This window comes from Ranitomeya imitator, chromosome 6, assembly GCF_032444005.1.
Source record: "Ranitomeya imitator isolate aRanImi1 chromosome 6, aRanImi1.pri, whole genome shotgun sequence".
NCBI classification, from domain to species: domain Eukaryota; kingdom Metazoa; phylum Chordata; class Amphibia; order Anura; family Dendrobatidae; genus Ranitomeya; species Ranitomeya imitator.
Window position 1 is genome coordinate 452,952,229 of NC_091287.1, and position 18,301 is coordinate 452,970,529.

The following is an 18,301-nucleotide window of genomic DNA, read 5'->3' on the forward strand; positions in this document are numbered from 1 at the left end:
CATGGGTCGGAATGGCACCGACTTTCATGACGCCTACGTGGCGTCATGGGTCGGGAAGGGGTTAATATTGTTAGAATACAACTGTCAGCAACTTTATTTGCTCTCAATATCCCTTGTTTCCCTAAGGAAACACAGGAATGTAGATTATTTATCTTAAGAGAAGTGGAGGGCTCAATGCACAAATGCAAACAATTTACATAGCTCTGAAAACTTCCACACGACTTCCTTAATGCCATAGTCTTCAGGACACTATATTTGGAATTGTAGATACAGCCAGCTTAGTATATGATTGAGTAGATCATTTACTGAAGCTTTATCTCGCCCATGGTTTCAAAAATCGAAATAAGAATTTAAATTCTTTAACCCAAAATTTAAGCAGCGTGCAGATGTGTTCTTACATTTTATAAAATGTCTGTTTTTGTGCTACCTTTATGTAAAAATATACAGCATTGTGCAAAAGTTTTAGTCAGATGTTGAAAAAATACTGCAAAGTAAGAATGCTTTCAAGAACAGAAGTGGGAATAGTTTATTTTTATCAATTAACAAAATGCAAAGTGAATGAATAAGTGACAAATCTAAATCCTATCAATATTTGCTGTAATCACCCTTTGCCTTCAAGGTAGCATCAAAGCTAGGAGGGATAGATAACAGTAGAGAAGACAGAGAAAGCATTCAGAAGGATCTCGATAAGCAGTGACTAGTAGAATGGTTTTTAACAGGGAGAAATGCAAGATTCTACATCTGAACAAGAAAAATGAAAATTACATATATAGAATGGGAAGAATAGAACTAAGCAACATGAAAAAGACTTGAGTATACTAATAGATCACAGACTGAACATGAGTCAACAGTGTGATGCAGCTGCAAAAAAGGCAAACACAGTTCTAGGACGTATTATGAGACTCATAGAGTCTAGACCATGTGAAGTAATTAATCTACCTCTACCCATCCTTGTTCAGGCAGCATTTGGAATACTGTGTCCAGTTCTGGGTACCACATTTTAAAAAAGACATAAAAAAACTGGACAAGTTCAGAGAAGAGCTTGGTGAGTGGACTGCAATGTATGTCCTACAATGAACAGTTAAAGGATCTGGAAGAGTGGAACCGGCTGCCATGAGATGTAGTGAGTTCTCCTTCAGTGGAAGTCTTCAAACAGAAGCTGGACAGACATCTGTTTGAGATGGTTTAGTGAATCTTGCATTGAGCAGGGGGTTGGACACAATGAACTTGAGGTCCCTTGCTACTTTAACATTCTATGATTAAATGAAAGCATTAATTCTTTTTTGTACACTTTCACTCGGTTTCTGAAGGAACTCAGCAGGAAGGTTGCTCCAAACATTTGGGTGAACTAACCACAGATCTTCTGTGGATGTAGGCATATGCAAATCCATCTGTCTCTTCATGTAGATCCATAGAAATTCGAAGATGCTGAGATAAGTACTATGTGGTTGCTATGTCATCACTTCCTAAACTTCTTATTCTTTTTACACTAAAGATAGTTGTTAATGACATCGGCTGTATGGGCAGGGTGTATCGTCAGGGTTGTAGTCTTGCTGCAGAACAAATTTGGGGCCAGTTAGATTCCTCCCTGATGGCATTGTATGATGGATAAGAATATGCCTGTATTTCACAGCACTGAGAACATCAAGGAATGGGTAATGTTGAGGACAATAGATGTGGTGGTTGGCCAATGAAACATTGCAACATGAAAGCCACATCATGCTTACTTCCCTTCAAAATAAGATGTCCAGCATTGTCATAAGCTCCAAACTGGCAGCAACTTGTAAGACTCAGCTACACCTGTCTACTATTCCAATGAAGATGGCTAGGAGTCTTCATGAAAGAACTGCGGCGAAAAGCCATATCTTCAATACAACTAAACATGGTCAAGTGACTCAACCATGCATGAAAAGATAGGAACTGTGGAGCATAAAAACAGAACAGAACAGCATGGATCGCAGCTGAGTCCTTCTTTCTTAAAAACAGGCAGGGAAATGTTTTCCCTCACAGAAAGAATCAGCTATGATCCCCTGCTGTCCTATCTGTATACTCTATTGCATCCTTTTCTGTCCAGGAGCTGTGATATGATCAGACCATGTTCCTGTACGGTCAGGCACGGCCATTACACAGTACACAGCAGGGGCACATTTATAAGATTGTCTCAGCACAGGAACATTTTTTTTACACATCCAATTGTGGAACTTTTATCTGCAGTATATCTTTAACATACTGTACATTTACAGATGTGGCAGTCTCCAATATGAGTGAAAATGGTCTCTCGATAGAAATTCCCTAGATTGTTGGAAATTGTATAGTGCTAACATAAAAAAGGTAAATTACAAGAGTGAATTGGAGTAAACTACAAAATACAGAGTTAAATATGTAATTAAAGTCCTACAAAATGAAAAGGAAGCATTTGGAATAATTCAGCTTTTTATGCTGTTTGTTAATACTTACCGATGCTTTCTTTTGCAATACACTAAAAGGTTATCAAAGAGAAAGAAAATCCGCTCCTGTATATTCCCAGAGGAAATTTTTAAAAGAACTCCTTGCATCAGCATTTCAGTGCAAGTATCGGTTATGCTGGACCCCTAACAAAGCAGACAAGAAGAAAAAAAAAGCATATCAACTGCTCAATGGAAACAGTATTATTGTGCCAGAAAATTGTATTTTTATCACAGCAATCGGTACAGCTAAACAAAAAAATAACAGGTTTCATAGGCAATGGTCTCTCCCGCTACGTCACTCATTTCTTTATCTTTTGTATGCTTAAAAGAAGCTGACAATGTGTCATTTAAATAATAAAAGCAGTGAATAAGAGCAATAATAGAATGCAGAAAACAGATAATAAAGCAGAACGATAAGGAACAAATAGAGCATCTCTCCTGGAGTCGTGTAAATATGGATTCGTATCATCTCAGGAATTCATTTCATTCATTCACTGCATAATTCATCAACATTGTTTTTCTTTGTAAGATCATTTTCATACAAAAACAAAGAACTGCTGACATTTTTGCAGCAAAATTTGAAGGCTTGTGTCCTAAAATGTGACCTACTCATGAAATCCTTAATGATGCAACCAACTGTATTTGGGACATTTGCACACAAATCTGTCTGGTGTCATTTTAAGTAGCAGACTCACCAGGATCCCGGATTACATGAGTATCAGATGCTTGTTTTTAATTTTAATAATAATTGTAGGGGGACTGTAGGGGCATCATACTGTGTGGAGACTACTGTGAGGGCCATCGTTCTTTGTATAGGGGAGTTATGATGGGCATGATTCTGAGCATGGGGGAGCTGTGGGGTCATCATACTGTGTATATGGGAGCTGTAGGGGCATCATACTGTGTGGATACTACTGTGGGGGCCATCCTACTTTGTATAGGGGAGCTATGATGGGTATGATTCTGAGTATGGGAGAGCTGTGGGCTCATCATACTGTGTGGAGACTACTGTGGGGGCCATCATACTTTGTATAGGGGAGCTATGATGGGCATGATTCTTAGTATGGGGAGCTGTGGGCTCATCATACTGTGTATATGGGAGCTGTAGGGGCATCATACTGTGTGGAGACTACTGTGGGGGCCATCGTACTTTGTATAGGGGAGCTATGATGGGCATGATTCTGAGTATGGGGGAGCTGTGGGCTCATCATACTGTGTATATGGGAGCTGTAGGGGCATCATACTGTGTGGAGACTACTGTGGGGGCCATCGTACTTTGTATAGGGGAGCTATGATGGGTATGATTCTGAGTATGGGGGAGCTGTGGGCTCATCATACTGTGTATATGGGAGCTGTAGGGGCATCATACTGTGTGGAGACTACTGTGGGGGCCATCATACTTTGTATAGGGGAGCTATGATGCGCATGATTCTGAGTATGGGGAGCTGTGGGCTCATCATACTGTGTATATGGGAGCTGTAGGGGCATCATACTGTGTGGAGACTACTGTGGGGGCCATCGTACTTTGTATAGGGGAGCTATGACGGGCATGATTCTGAGTATGGGGAGCTGTGGGCTCATCATACTGTGTATATGGGAGCTGTAGGGGCATCATACTGTGCGGAGACTACTGTGGGGGCCATCATACTTTGTATAGGGGAGCTATGATGGGCATGATTCTGAGTATGGGGAGCTGTGGGCTCATCATACTGTGTATATGGGAGCTGTAGGGGCATCATACTGTGTGGAGACTACTGTGGGGGCCATTGTACTTTGGTTAGGGGAGCTATGATGGGCATGATTCTGAGTATGGGGGAGCTGTGGGCTCATCATACTGTGTATATGGGAGCTGTAGGGTCATCATACTGTGTATAGGTAAGGTGTACAAAACTGAGGGGACATTATTACTGTACATGCGAGAACTCAGAGTAAATTAAATGTTAAATCATCTTATGGGCACACAGGGCGCACTATTACTTTCGGGGGGGGGCAAAATGTGGGCAGTGTGCCTAGGGCACTTGCACTGGGCATAAATATTTTCTAAAGGACGATATTGTCAAATATGTCTTTGTTGTAAACTCTACAGACGAATTGAGGCTGGAAGAAGATGTTATGCCGGTCTGGGCCAGATGGAAAAGATGAGAAAGTGAACTATAACACCATCCAAAGGTATTGGAAAATGGGTTTTCTAAACTAGACAACTCCTTTTAAGTAAGGATTTGCCTTTGCTTGATCTTACAATGATATGAAAGCTCAAATATTCTTAGGGAATGATTAAGTACCAACTTCCCAATTTAGTATTATCTTTGGCGTGACTCCCCTTACAAGTCAAAGTGTTTATATCACATAGGAAGGAAGAGAATTCAGTTTCCATGTAGCTTTCCTGTCAGGCTACAGGCGACTGTGTAAAAAGTCATCTGCTCCAAAGGTAGAGCACAGGAATCCTACAGTCTGCTGATAGATATGACAGGATCCTACATGTAAGATGCCGTCACTGAGGAGGGCAATTCACATGACAAGAATAGATTAACCAACAGCTAGAGATGAGCAGATCAGGCAAAATTTGAATTCACTTGCCGGCGCAGATGTTTCTATGAAATTCGATTGAGAGAGTTACTCTTCATGAATTGAATTTACCTTATGGTGCTATGTGGTCTATCCAGACCCCAGGGCATAAGAAACATAAAATATAAAAAATTTAAAAAAATGGTTGCATTCATTTTACCAATCACTTCTCCGACCCGTCTGCTCCTCACCATGACCCGACCGCTCCTCTTTGGTTGCATCTTCTAATCACCACCGCAGGCACTGAATCCCCAGGCCTCATCCTGTTAAGTCATGATTTTCAGCTCTTAAAAGGCTTAAGACAGTTCTGCACAAGAGCGCATAAGGTCACGATTTTGTGATGTGCACCGTCACCTTGCACGCCCAGAAATGTCACGGGGATTTCAGCTGTTGCAGTGGTGATAAGAAGATGCAACCAGGACCAGACTGGGGACAATGAGGAATGGAAGAGTTAGGGGAGCGGTAAGGAAAGTATAAGTATTTATTTTTTTCCCTTTAGATGGCCCATTACGGTTCAGCAAAATGTCGGTTAGTGTCCGCCATTTTACTTCCTCACAGAAGTGAATTACAAAAAAGTCAAGTGAAAGCAGATTTTTGTCATATTCGAGTAGAATTCAACTCCACTAGAATAAATTTGCTTATCTCAACTGCTATTTGTGAAACTATCTAGTTTATTACCACTTTACACACTTTTATGAAGGGTTTTGGTGTAATTTCAAAAGCTTATCAAAAAGAAGTAAATTATATATTTTCTTGCGACCCATTCCTCTTTGGGTCAAAAACCAACATAAAAAATTACTATGAAAACAACATCAAAAGATCAATATGTGAATCCAGAGTTTGGCCTTATTCAGACATCAGCAATTTTTCTTGCATGCAGAAAATAGTCCAATTTCCATCAGCGTTTTGGATCTAATTTTCAGCAGTATTTTGTCAGGGTTTTCCTCACTGAATTACAGAATTAATATAAAAATTAAAACAAGTATTATAAAACTTCTCCTATTCAGCACATAGATGGTACACGGATTGCTGTGTGCAGGTAGTGATCTTTCGCAGACCCATAGATTTGTATGGTTAGTTTTGATCTGGACTTATCACTGCGGTGCAAAAAAAAACACCAACATGTGAACAGCTTCATAAACTATAATGAGAAGGTATTCTTTCTTGATAAACTCTGATGTACGGGTGTCTGAATGAGGTCTTGCTATTACAAAAAAATGTGTCCATCACCAAGGATTTTTAGTACCATAATCATATTTGCTGCACCCAAATTTTTTATTTCTTCCTCTTCTCCTTAAAAAAGGAGTTTTATACCATATGCAGGTAGAATATTTCTTTTTCATCTATGAAAGGGGTTCAGCACTGTGGTACCATTCAGGCGACAGAGGGTCATATTTCAGCAGATGGTCACGTATTGCCGGGATGTTCATGCTCATAAACCGGCTCAGCATATTGCTAGCGATGGGAATTTAGGCCAGGCTTTGATCCTCACTGGTTCTAAAAATAACTTCTTCTATTCCTTGTAAAGCCTTGCCCTCCTTAAATGTTTCCTTCTGGTAGGAAATCACTTTGTTTCTTCATGCCACTTTCTGAAGCACAACTGAAAAGCAGATGATTATTTAAAGGAGCCTAATATGATACAATTTGAGAAATGTATAAAATGGTTACGGCAAATCAAGGCTATATTTTATTCAAAAATAAGTGAGTTAGCTGCATATTGGCTTAAACCTGAATGTCACTTTAAAGTTGATAAAACATTCCTTAAACAGGATCCACCACTTTTTTCATGGTGAACTGGACTCAGGATTTTCCATATGTGAGATGTAATGGTATAACCTTTGAAGATCCAAAATTACTCCCTATTTATCAATCTCTGGATTATATATATATATATATATATATATATATATATACATATATATATATATATATGTATATATATATATATATATATATATATATATATATACAGTACAGACCAAAAGTTTGGACACACCTTCTCATTTAAAGATTTTTCTGTATTTTCATGAAAATTGTAAATTCACACTGAAGGCATCAAAATTATGAATTACCACATGTGGAATTATATACTTAACAAAAAAGTGTGAAACAGCTGAAAATATGTCTAATATTCTAGGTTCTTCAAAGTAACCACCTTTTGCTTTGATGACTGCTTTGCACACTCTTGGCATTCTCTTGATGAGCTTCAAGAGGTAGTCACCAGAAATGGTCTTCCAACAATCTTGAAGGAGTTCCCAGAGATGCTTAGCACTTTTTGGCCCTTTTGCCTTCACTCTGCGGTCCAGCTCACCCCAAACCATCACGATTGGGTTCAGGTCTGGTGACCGTGGAGGCCAGGTCATCTGGCGTAGCACCCCATCACTCTCCTTCTTGGTCAAATAGCCCTTACACAGCCTGGAGGTGTGTTTGGGGTCATTGTCCTGTTGAAAAATAAATGATGGTCCAACTAAACGCAAACCGGATGGAATAGCATGCCGCTGCAAGATGCTGTAGTAGCCATGCTGGTTCAGTATTCCTCCAAATTTTGAATAAATCCCCAACAGTGTCACCAGAAAAGCACCCCTACACCATCACACCTCCTCCTCCATGCTTCACGGTGGGAACCAGGCATGTAGAGTCCATCCGTTCACCTCTTCTGTGTCTCACAAAGATACGGTGGTTGGAACCAAAGATCTCAAATTTGGACTCATCAGACCAAAGTGCAGATTTCACTGGTCTAATGTCCATTCCTTGCATTCTTTAGCCCAAACAAGTCTCTTCTGCTTGTTGCCTGTCCTTAGCAGTAGTTTCCTAGCAGCTATTTTACCATGAAGGCCTGCTGCACAAAGTCTCCTCTTAACAGTTGTTGTAGAGATGTGTCTGCTGCTAGAACTCTGTGTGGCATTGACCTGGTCTCTAATCTGAGCTGCCGTTAACCTGCGATTTCTGAGGCTGGTGACTCTGATAAACTTATCCTCAGAAGCAGAGGTGACTCTTGGTCTTCCTTTCCTGGGGTGGTCCTCATGTGAGCCAGTTTCTTTGTAGCGCTTGATGGTTTTTGCAACTGCACTTGGGCACTCTTTCAACGTTTTCCCAATTTTTCAGTCTGACTGACCTTCATTTCTTAAAGTAATGATGGCCACTCGTTTTTCTTTACTTAGCTGCTTTTTTATTGTCATAATACAAATTCTAACAGTCTATTCAGTAGGACTATCAGCTGTGTATCCACCAGACTTCTGCTCAATGCAACTGATGGTCCCAACCCCATTTATATGGCATGCAATCCTACTTATTAACCCTGCTGTTTTGTTCGCATTTACTATACACTTGTAGTGTTCCGGGTCACTATGACCCGGCTTATTAAACCTTGATTTTAGACACTCTAACTCCATTTTTTTAATACTTTTTGCTTACTAGACTTTGTGAACATGTTTGGTAGTAAAAAAAAAAAAAGAAAAATGAACTAGAAATCTTTTTTTTTTGTTTTTATTCTGATCCATCCAATGAGCAAAACAAAAATAGAAAACTACACATATTTTGTAAAAAAACAAAACAAAACAATCAAATCAAACATTTTGTGATAAAAAATTAAAGATAATAAACATTACAATGTGAATATATTTACATGATCATATAAATTTACGGATTCTTGCATGAAAAACAATACACATGATTTTTGCATAGAAATGTTTTACAGCCAGAACATGTTATAATCGTCTTGTTGTCACAAGTAGAAGGGCAATAGCTGCATCTTTTTCTTTTGATGCCGGAAGAGGCCATGGGGGTAGAAGCACACAGCTGCTCTCCAAAGAAACTGAAAGGTAACATGTCTGGGCTAGCATATGTGTACTGATAAGAGCAGAGAAGATAAGAACCCTTCTGAAAACAAGCAGATAAGCCAGGAAGACAGACTTACTTAGCAAAAAAAAATTATTTGCAAGACTTTACAGCTCAGCTTTACAAAAAAAAACGTCTTAGACAGCGAGTTCTGAGCAGTCCATTCTGCGCATAATATACACGTGTAGTGCACACCTAGTGATCTCTCTGGATGCACTCTACATTTTAGAATAGACTGCGCACCAAAAATAATCAATATAAAGCTATTTTTATGGTGCGCAGATCTCAATGCATACCCCCGGTAGAGCGCGTGTACGACCCCATTGAAATAATTTAGGAAATAAATCAATTGATATACAATAGTAGATGCAATAAATAGACCCAACTGAGGTTATAACTCCTTTATTTCACTGAAAATATGGCCTCACAGCTGTAAAAAACGATGTCGGGTCACTATGAGCCGAACACAACAAGTGTAACTTTTTGCGTGTAGCAAAAAGTAACCAAAAAAAAAAAATACTCATAGGTAGGTCCCCCCAAATGAGGAAAAGTCAAGGAGTCTCAAGTTTTATAGACTTACAGAAAAAAATCTACAGGGCCGCAAAAAGTCTGTTCGGGTGACTATGACCCGAACAGAACAGCAGGGTTAAACAGGGCACACCTGTGAAGTGAAAACAATTTCCAGTGACTACCTCTTGAAGCTCATCAAGAGAATGCAAAGAGTGTGCAAAGCAGTCATCAAAGCAAAAGGCGACTACTTTGAAGAACCTAGAATATAAGACATAATTTCAGCTGTTTCACATTTTATTGTTAAGTATGTAATTCCACATGTGTTAATTCATAGTTTTGATGCCTTCAGTGTGAATTTACAATTTTCATAGTCATGAAAATACAGGTAAATCTTTAAATGAGAAGGTGTGTCCAAACTTTTGGTCTGTACTGTATATACATATATATATATATATATATATATATATATATATATATATACATATATATATATATATATACGTATATATATATATATATATATATGTATATATATATGTATATATATATATATATATACACAGTACAGAGCAAAAGTTTGGACACACCTTCTCATTTAACCCCTTCATGACCTTGGGATTTTTTCGTTTTTCCGTGTTCGTTTTTCACTCTCCTCCTTCCCAGAGCCATAACTTTTTTATTTTTCCATCAATTTGGCCATGTGAGGGCTTATTTTTTTGCGGGACGAGTTGTACTTTTGAACGACATCATTGGTTTTAGCATGTCATGTACTAGAAAACGGGAAAAAAATTCCAAGTGCGGTGAAATTGCAAAAAAAGTGCAATCCCCCACTTGTTTTTTGTTTGGCTTTTTTGCTAGGTTCACTAAATGCTAAAACTGACCTGACATTATGATTCTCCAGATCAGTACAAGTTCATAGACACCTAACATAACTAGGTTATTTTTTACCTAAGTGGTGAAAAACAATTCCAAACTTTGCTAAAAAAATAAAAAATTGCCCCATTTTCCGATACTCGTAGCGTCTCCATTTTTCATGATCTGGGGTCGGTTGAGGGCTTATTTTTTGCGTGCCGAGATGACGTTTTTAATGATAGCATTTTGGTGCAGATACGTTCTTTTGATCGCCCGTTATTTCATTTTAATGCAATGTCGCGGCGACCAAAAAAACGTAATTCTGGAGTTTCTAATTTTTTTCTCGCTACGCCATTTAGCGATCAGGTTAATGCTTTTTTTAATTGATAGATTGGGTGATTCTGAACGCAGCGGTACCAAATATGTGTAGATTTGATTTTTTTTTAATTGATTTATGTTGATTGGGGCGAAAGGGGGATGATTTAAACTTTTATATTTTTTTTATTTTTTTTTCCACTTTTTTTTTTCACTTTTGCCATGCTTCAATAGCCTCCATGGGAGGCTAGAAGCAGGCACAGCAGGCACAGTGGAAAACCGCGCATGCTCAATTATGTATTGTGTACTTTGCCAACAGTTGGGCAATACATACTGCGCATGCGCTAGAGCTGAATGCACTGCGCAACTGCAAAAAAAGAGCGCGATCTGTGCTATTCACAGATCGAGTTACGTCAGACATGCCGAGGAGCGGGGGGAGAAACAGCGATTTCACAACGCCAATTTGACCAGACCAGCGTGATTAACAGCCGAAAACGGCGGGTTTACTAAGGTGTTTTGGCAGCAAAAGTGGTGAATCAGGGGACAATAAAGGCACTATTGTAAAGCATAGCTCAGGCCCTATTGAACGCTATTTTTATCTCATATTGAAAAAAACGGGTGATAGGTTCCCTTTAAAGATTTTTCTGTATTTTCATGACTATGAAAATGGTAAATTCTCACTAAAGGCATCAAAACTATCAATTAAAACAAGTGGAATTATATACTTAACAAAAAAGTTTGAAACAACTGAAAATATGTCTTATATTCCAGGTTCTTCGAAGTAGCCACCTTTTGCTTTGATGACTGCTTTGCACACTCTTGGCATTCTCTTGATGAGCTTCAAGGAGTAGTCACCGGAAATGGTTTTCACTTCACAGATGTGCCCTGTCAAATTTAATAAGTGGGATTTCTTGCCTTATAATTGGGGTTGGGACCATCAGTTGTGTTGAGCAGAAGTCTGGTGGATACACAGCTGATAGTCCTACTGAATAGACTGTTAGAATTTGTATTATGGCAAGAAAAAAGAAGCTAAGTTCAGCTGGTTCATAATAGAATGCTATATCAGAGATCATATTTTCTTTATGTCCATAAACATTGCTTTTATTATGCTGAAATACAGGTGCTTCTCACAAAATTAGAATATCATCAAAAAGTTAATTTATTTCAGTTCTTCAATACAAAAAAGTGAAACTCATATATTATATAGAGTCATTACAAACAGAGTGATCTATTTCAAGTGTTTATTTCTGGTAATGTTGATGATTATGGCTTACAGCCAATGAAAACCCCAAAGTCATTAACTCAGTAAATTATAATCATTAACAAAAGAACACCTGCAAAGGCTTCCTTATTCTGTTTTAGTAGGCTTCACAATCATGGGGAAGACTGCTGACTTGACAGATGTCCAGAAGGCAGTCATTGACACACTCCACAAGGAGGGTAAGCCACAAAAGGTAATTGCTAAAGAAGATAGCTGTTCACAGAGTGCTGTATCCAAGCATATTAAGAGGAGACTTTGTGCAGCAGGCCTTCATGGTAAAATAGCTGCTAGGTAACCACTGCTAAAGACAGGCAACAAGCAGAAGAGACTTGTTTGGGCTAAAGAACACAAGGAATGGACATTAGATCAGTGGAAACCTGTGCTTTGGTCAGATGAGTCCAAATTTGAGATCTTTGGTTCCAAGTCAACCACAGTGTCTTTGTGCGACGCAGAAAAGGTGAACGGATGGACTCTACATGCCTGGTTCCCCCTGTGAAGCATGGAGGCGGAGGTGTGATGGTGTGGGGTGCTTTGCTAGTGACACTGTTGGGGATTTATTCAAAATTAAAGGCATACTGAACCAGCATGACTACCACAGCAGCTTGCAGCGGTATGCTATTCCATCCGGTTTGCGTTTAGCTGGACCATCATTTATTTTTCAACAGGACAATGACCCCAAACACACCTCCAGGCTGTGTAAGGGCTATTTGACCAAGAAGGAGAGTGATGTGGTGCTACACCAGATGACCTGGCCCCCACAGTCACCAGACCTAAACCCAATCGAGATGGTTTGGGGTGAGCTGGACCACAGAGTGAAGGCAATAGAGCCAACAAGTGCTAAGCATCTCTGGGAACTCCTTCAAGATTGTTGGAAGACCATCTCTGGTGAATAACTCTTGAAGCTCATCAAGAGAATGCCAAGAGTGTGCAAAGCAGTCATCAAAGCAAAAGGTGGCTACGTTGAAGAACATAGAATATAAGACATATTTTCAGTTGTTAGACCAGAAGATCAGAGCTGTATCATTACATCTCACACACTGAGAAACCTGCTCTAAGCTATTGTGGGGGCATGTCCTTCTTTCTCCAGTGCAGTGTTGCCTGTTGATGATTAGTGAAGCATCATACAAGAAGCAGAAGGACACCCCCAGTGAAAACTTTCTGAAAACTTTATGATAACACCCACTTAGACTTACAAAAGTTGATTCATTAGGTACCAAATACTTTGATTGCTACTATCATCACAACAGAAAGGGAAAATTAAAAATGAAAAAAAAACAATTCCTTTCTCCAGCTATAAATACAAGTTACGTCCAGTTTAACATGAAAAATTTGGTGAAAGCAGGGCCGTAATGATCGTGGTCACATGGGTCACAATCCGGCCAATGCTGGTGAGGGGCCGACAAATGCCAGAGAATACTTCAGCAAAATGTAATTTCGAGGACGCACATTAAGCTGAAATATATTGCGGCACAGAGTCTCTGCGGGTCCCTGTACTGCAATGCATGCTGCCAGCCAATCAGAAGCCAGCAGCTGGCATGCAAGTGACTGGGGGCACATGGCAGTGACGTCACGCGCTTTCCGTTCATTGCACGTTGAAGTCAGTTGCTGATGACGCCGCGTGGCAGGCGAATGGAGGGAAGGTGAGTAGAATCGCTTATTTTTTTAATGCCTTAATGAACAGCGGCAGAACAGGGGGCATATACAATGGTGGGCAATATATGTAAACCAGGATGGGGATCTTATATATACCAGGATGAGGAACATATTCTGTGTATACCTGGATGGGCCCAGTATGGGGAACATATACAGTATACAGTCATGGCTGAAAGTGTTGGCAACCATGAAATTGTTCCACAAAATGAAGTATTTATCCCAGAAAATTATTGCAATTACACATGTTTTGTTATGCACATACTTATTTCATTATTGTGTATTGGAGCAATACATAAAAAAGAGGGGAGAAAAAGGAAACTTAGACATAATTTCACTTCAACCCCAAAAATGACAATATTGTTGGCACCCTCAAACTTAATGTTTTGTTGCACACCCTTTGAAGGAAATAACTGCAATCAATCACATCCTATAAACATCAACTAGTTTCTTACATCTCTCAAGTGGAATTTTGGACCAGTTTACTTTATAAACTGCTCCAGGTCTCTCATATTTGAAGGTTGCCTTCTCCAAACAGATTTCTTGATGCCTTGCACAGAGTCAAGGCACCCACTGCCAGAGGCAGCAATGCAATCCCAAAACATATTTGAACTAGCTATTGAACCCGTTCTACGCCCGGGTGGCGAGCATTTATATTGGTATATTGTCTCCATCATGGTATGTGCTGCTCCATCCTGCGTCCCCATCCTGTCATGTGCTGCTCCATCCTGCGTCCCCATCCTGTCATGCGCTGCTCCATCCTGCGTCCCCATCCTGTCATGTGCTGCTCCATCCTGCATCCCCATCCTGTCATGCGCTGCTCCATCCTGCGTTCCCTTTCCTGTCATACGCTGCTCCCATCCTGCGTCCCCATCCTGTGATGCGCTGCTCCCATCCTGTGATGCGCTGCTCCCATCCTGCGTCCCCATCCTGTCATGTGCTGCTCCATCCTGCGTCCCCATCCTGTCATGCGCTGCTCCATCATGCGTCCCCATCCTGTCATGCGCTGCTGCATCCTGCGTCCCCATCCTTATGTGCTGCTGCATCCTGCGTCCCCATCCTGTCATGCGCTGCTGCATCCTGCGTCCCCATCCTTATGTGCTGCTGCATCCTGCGTCCCCATCCTTATGTGCTGCTGCATCCTGCGTCCCCATCCTTATGTGCTGCTGCATCCTGCGTCCCCATCCTTATGTGCTGCTCCATCCTGCGTCCCCATCCTTATGTGCTGCTCCATCCTGCGTCCCCATCCTTATGTGCTGCTCCATCCTGCGTCCCCATACTGTTATGTGCTGCTCCATCCTGCATCCCCATCCTCATGTGCTGCTCCATCCTGCGTCCCCATCCTTATGTGCTGCTCCATCCTGCGTCCCCATCCTTATGTCCTGCTCCATCCTGCGTCCCCATACTGTTATGTGCTGCTCCATCCTGCGTCCCCATCCTTATGTGCTGCTGCATCCTGCGTCCCCATCCTTATGTGCTGCTCCATCCTGCGTCCCCATCCTTATGTGCTGCTCCATCCTGCGTCCCCATACTGTTATGTGCTGCTCCATCCTGCGTCCCCATCCTTATGTGCTGCTCCATCCTGCGTCCCCATCCTTATGTGCTGCTCCATCCTGCGTCTCCATCCTTATGTCCTGCTCCATCCTGCGTCCCCATCCTTATGTCCTGCTCCATCCTGCGTCCCCATACTGTTATGTGCTGCTCCATCCTGCGTCCCCATCCTTATGTGCTGCTCCATCCTGCGTCCCCATCCTTATGTGCTGCTCCATCCTGCGTCCCCATCCTTATGTCCTGCTCCATCCTGCGTCCCCATCCTTATGTCCTGCTCCATCCTGCGTCCCCATCCTTATGTCCTGCTCCATCCTGCGTCCCCATCCTTATGTGCTGCTGCATCCTGCGTCCCCATCCTTATGTCCTGCTCCATTCTGCGTCCCCATACTGTTATGTGCTGCTCCATCCTGCGTCCCCATCCTTATGTGTTGCTCCATCCTGCGTCCCCATCCTTATGTGCTGCTCCATCCTGCGTCCCCATCCTTATGTGCTGCTCCATCCTGCGTCCCCATCCTTATGTGCTGCTCCATCCTGCGTCCCCATCCTTATGTGCTGCTCCATCCTGCGTCCCCATCCTTATGTGCTGCTCCATCCTGCGTCCCCATCCTTATGTGCTGCTCCATCCTGCGTCCCCATCCTTATGTGCTGCTCCATCCTGCGTCCCCATACTGCCTCTGACCCGCTCGGCGCCGAGTGCTGGGGGGCCTGAGCAGGCGGGGACACCGGCGCGCTGTGGGGGTCAGGTGCCGGTATCGCCGCCAGCTCAGGCCCCCCAGCACTTACTATACTCACCTGTCCGGCGTTCCATCGCTGAGCGCCGCCATCTTCCCGGTCTCCTGGCTGTGACTGTTCAGTCAGAGGGCGGCGCCGGCGCGCATTAAACGCGTCATCGCGCCCTCTGAACTGAAGGCCACAGACTGAAGACCGGGAAGATGGCGCCGCTCAGCGATGGAACGGGGACAGGTGAATATAGGGCGGTACTCACCCTCCTGGCGGTCCCTGCTTCTGCGGTGGAGATCGCGGTGTGTGTTCAGTGTGAACGCACACCGCGATCTCCCGGGAGCGTCGCTCTGTGAGGCCCAGACTGCGCCGGCGCTTGCGCAGTCTATAGAGGCTTCGGACAGAGTGACGCTCCCAGCGTTATATTATAGATCTCCACTCCACCATATTTGGCTGTAGGTACTGTGTTCTTTTCTTTGTAGGCCTTATTCCATTTTTGTAGAATGATGTGCTTTACAAAAAAGTTCTATCTTGGTCTCATTTATCCACAATACACTTTCCCAGAAGGATTTTGATTTTCTCACGTACATTTTGGCAAACTGCTTTCTAGTTTTTTATGTCTTTGTATGAGCAGTGAAATAAATAAGGCAGCACACTGCAGCGCTAGAACATACAAACTTGAAATACGAAATTTGAACTGCATTACTGCACTATAAATATGAAAAATGAGAGCGTTTAGCGCATAAAAATGGCCAATTTTATGTGTACCTGGTAGCCACTTTACGGCATCTCTCTTATACCAGGTCCTACGCTTGCCTTACCTCGCTGAGAATTAACGTCTCCATCTAAATGGGTACATGTGAAACCTCTTCCTAGACTAAAATTCTGGAGACGTTTATTCTCAGCGAGGTAAGGCAAGCGTAGGACCTGGTATAAGAGAGATGCCGTAAAGTGGCTACCAGGTACACATAAAATTGGCCATTTTTATGCGCTAAACGCTCTCATTTTTCATATTTCTAGTGCAGTAATGCAGTTCAAATTTCGTATTTCAAGTTTGTATGTTCTAGCGCTGCAGTGTGCTGCCTTATTTATTTAACTATATACGAGTTGGCGACTAGGTTCAGCACCTGTTCACACTTAGTCTATGTTTGGATGTGCAGGTCAAGTTTTTGAAATGTATTATTTAGCCTTCTGATCGTGCACTCCGCCTTCTAGCCACAGGTGTTTTAATTACAGGAGGTCCAATACCCCTCCATAGAGAGAGAGAATTTTAGTCTAGGAAGAGGCTTCACATGTACCCATTCAGATGGAGACGTTTATTCTCAGCGAAGTAAGGCAAGCGTAGGACCTGGTATAAGAGAGATGCCGTAAAGTGGCTACCAGGTACACATAAAATTGGCCATTTTTATGCGCTAAACGCTCTCATTTTTCATATTTCTAGTGCAGTAATGCAGTTCAAATTTCGTATTTCAAGTTTGTATGTTCTAGCGCTGCAGTGTGCTGCCTTATTTATTTAACTATATACGAGTTGGTGACTAGGTTCAGCACCTGTTCACACTTAGTCTATGTTTGGATGTGCAGGTCAGGTTTTTGAAATGATTTGTATGAGCAGTGGGCTCCTCCTGGATCTGCTGCCATAGCAGATTATTTCATTCAAATATTCACAGCTAGTTTTTGCTGACATTGATGCACCCAGAGCCTGCAGGAGAGCTTGAACATGTTTTTAACTCAATTGGGCTGCTTATCCACCATCCAAACTATCCTGTGTTTCAATCTTTCATCAGTTTTTCGTAAACTTCTAGATTATGGCTACTTTCACACTTGCGTTTTTTGTTTTCCATCGACGTGCAGTGAAATGACATATCGACGGACGTCATGATAATAGTAAAAAGTGTGAGACAGATCCTGTGAAATGACGGATGCGTCGTTCGGATTTGTGAAGGGAAAAATTTCCGGAATTGAAATGTCTGGGGACGAGAGAGAGAGAGAGATTTTCCCCAGACTTGAAAATCCTTCCAGGCATGCTCAGAAGGGAAAGACTGGATCTGTCGCTGGATTCCAGTGTGTGACGGTCAGCGACGGGCAGTGCAAGATGCGGCGCTGACCGATATTCCGAAGTGCACAAAAAATGTTACAATGAACGTTTTCTCTGCACGACGGACAGCTATTTTACGACAGATCCAGTGCACGACGGATGAAACAGATGGCCATCCGTCATAATCCGTCGCTAATACAAGTCTATGGGAAAACGCAGGATCCTGCAATTTTTTTTGCAGGATCCTGCATTCTCAAAAAAAGATGGATTGTGACGGATCTGAAAAGACGGAAGTGTGAAAGAGGCCTTAGTTGCGCATTGTGGACAAAGGAACATTAAGATCTCTGAAGATGGACTTGTAACATTGGGATTCTTATTTTTCAACAATTTGTGTTCTCAGGTCCTCAGACAGTTCTCTTCTCCTCTTTCTGTTCTCCATGCTTAGTGAGGCACACAGACACGCAATGCTTTATGTTGTTCCAGTACACATAAAGGAAGTAAACCTGTGTATAACAAAACATGTGTAATTGCAATAATTTTCTGGGAGAAATACTTCAT

At 41.9% G+C, this 18,301-nt stretch overlaps 1 protein-coding gene across 1 annotated transcript in view; it reads right to left on the reverse strand.

Annotated features, from left to right (window-relative positions):
* PREX2 (phosphatidylinositol-3,4,5-trisphosphate dependent Rac exchange factor 2) overlaps positions 1 to 18,301 on the reverse strand; it is a 762,305-nt gene that overhangs the window by 595,297 nt on the left and 148,707 nt on the right. Inside the window, exon 7 of the mRNA XM_069731466.1 lies at positions 2,458 to 2,591. Within this exon, the coding sequence (XP_069587567.1) occupies positions 2,458 to 2,591 (134 nt within the window). The remainder of the gene's footprint in view (positions 1 to 2,457; positions 2,592 to 18,301) is intronic.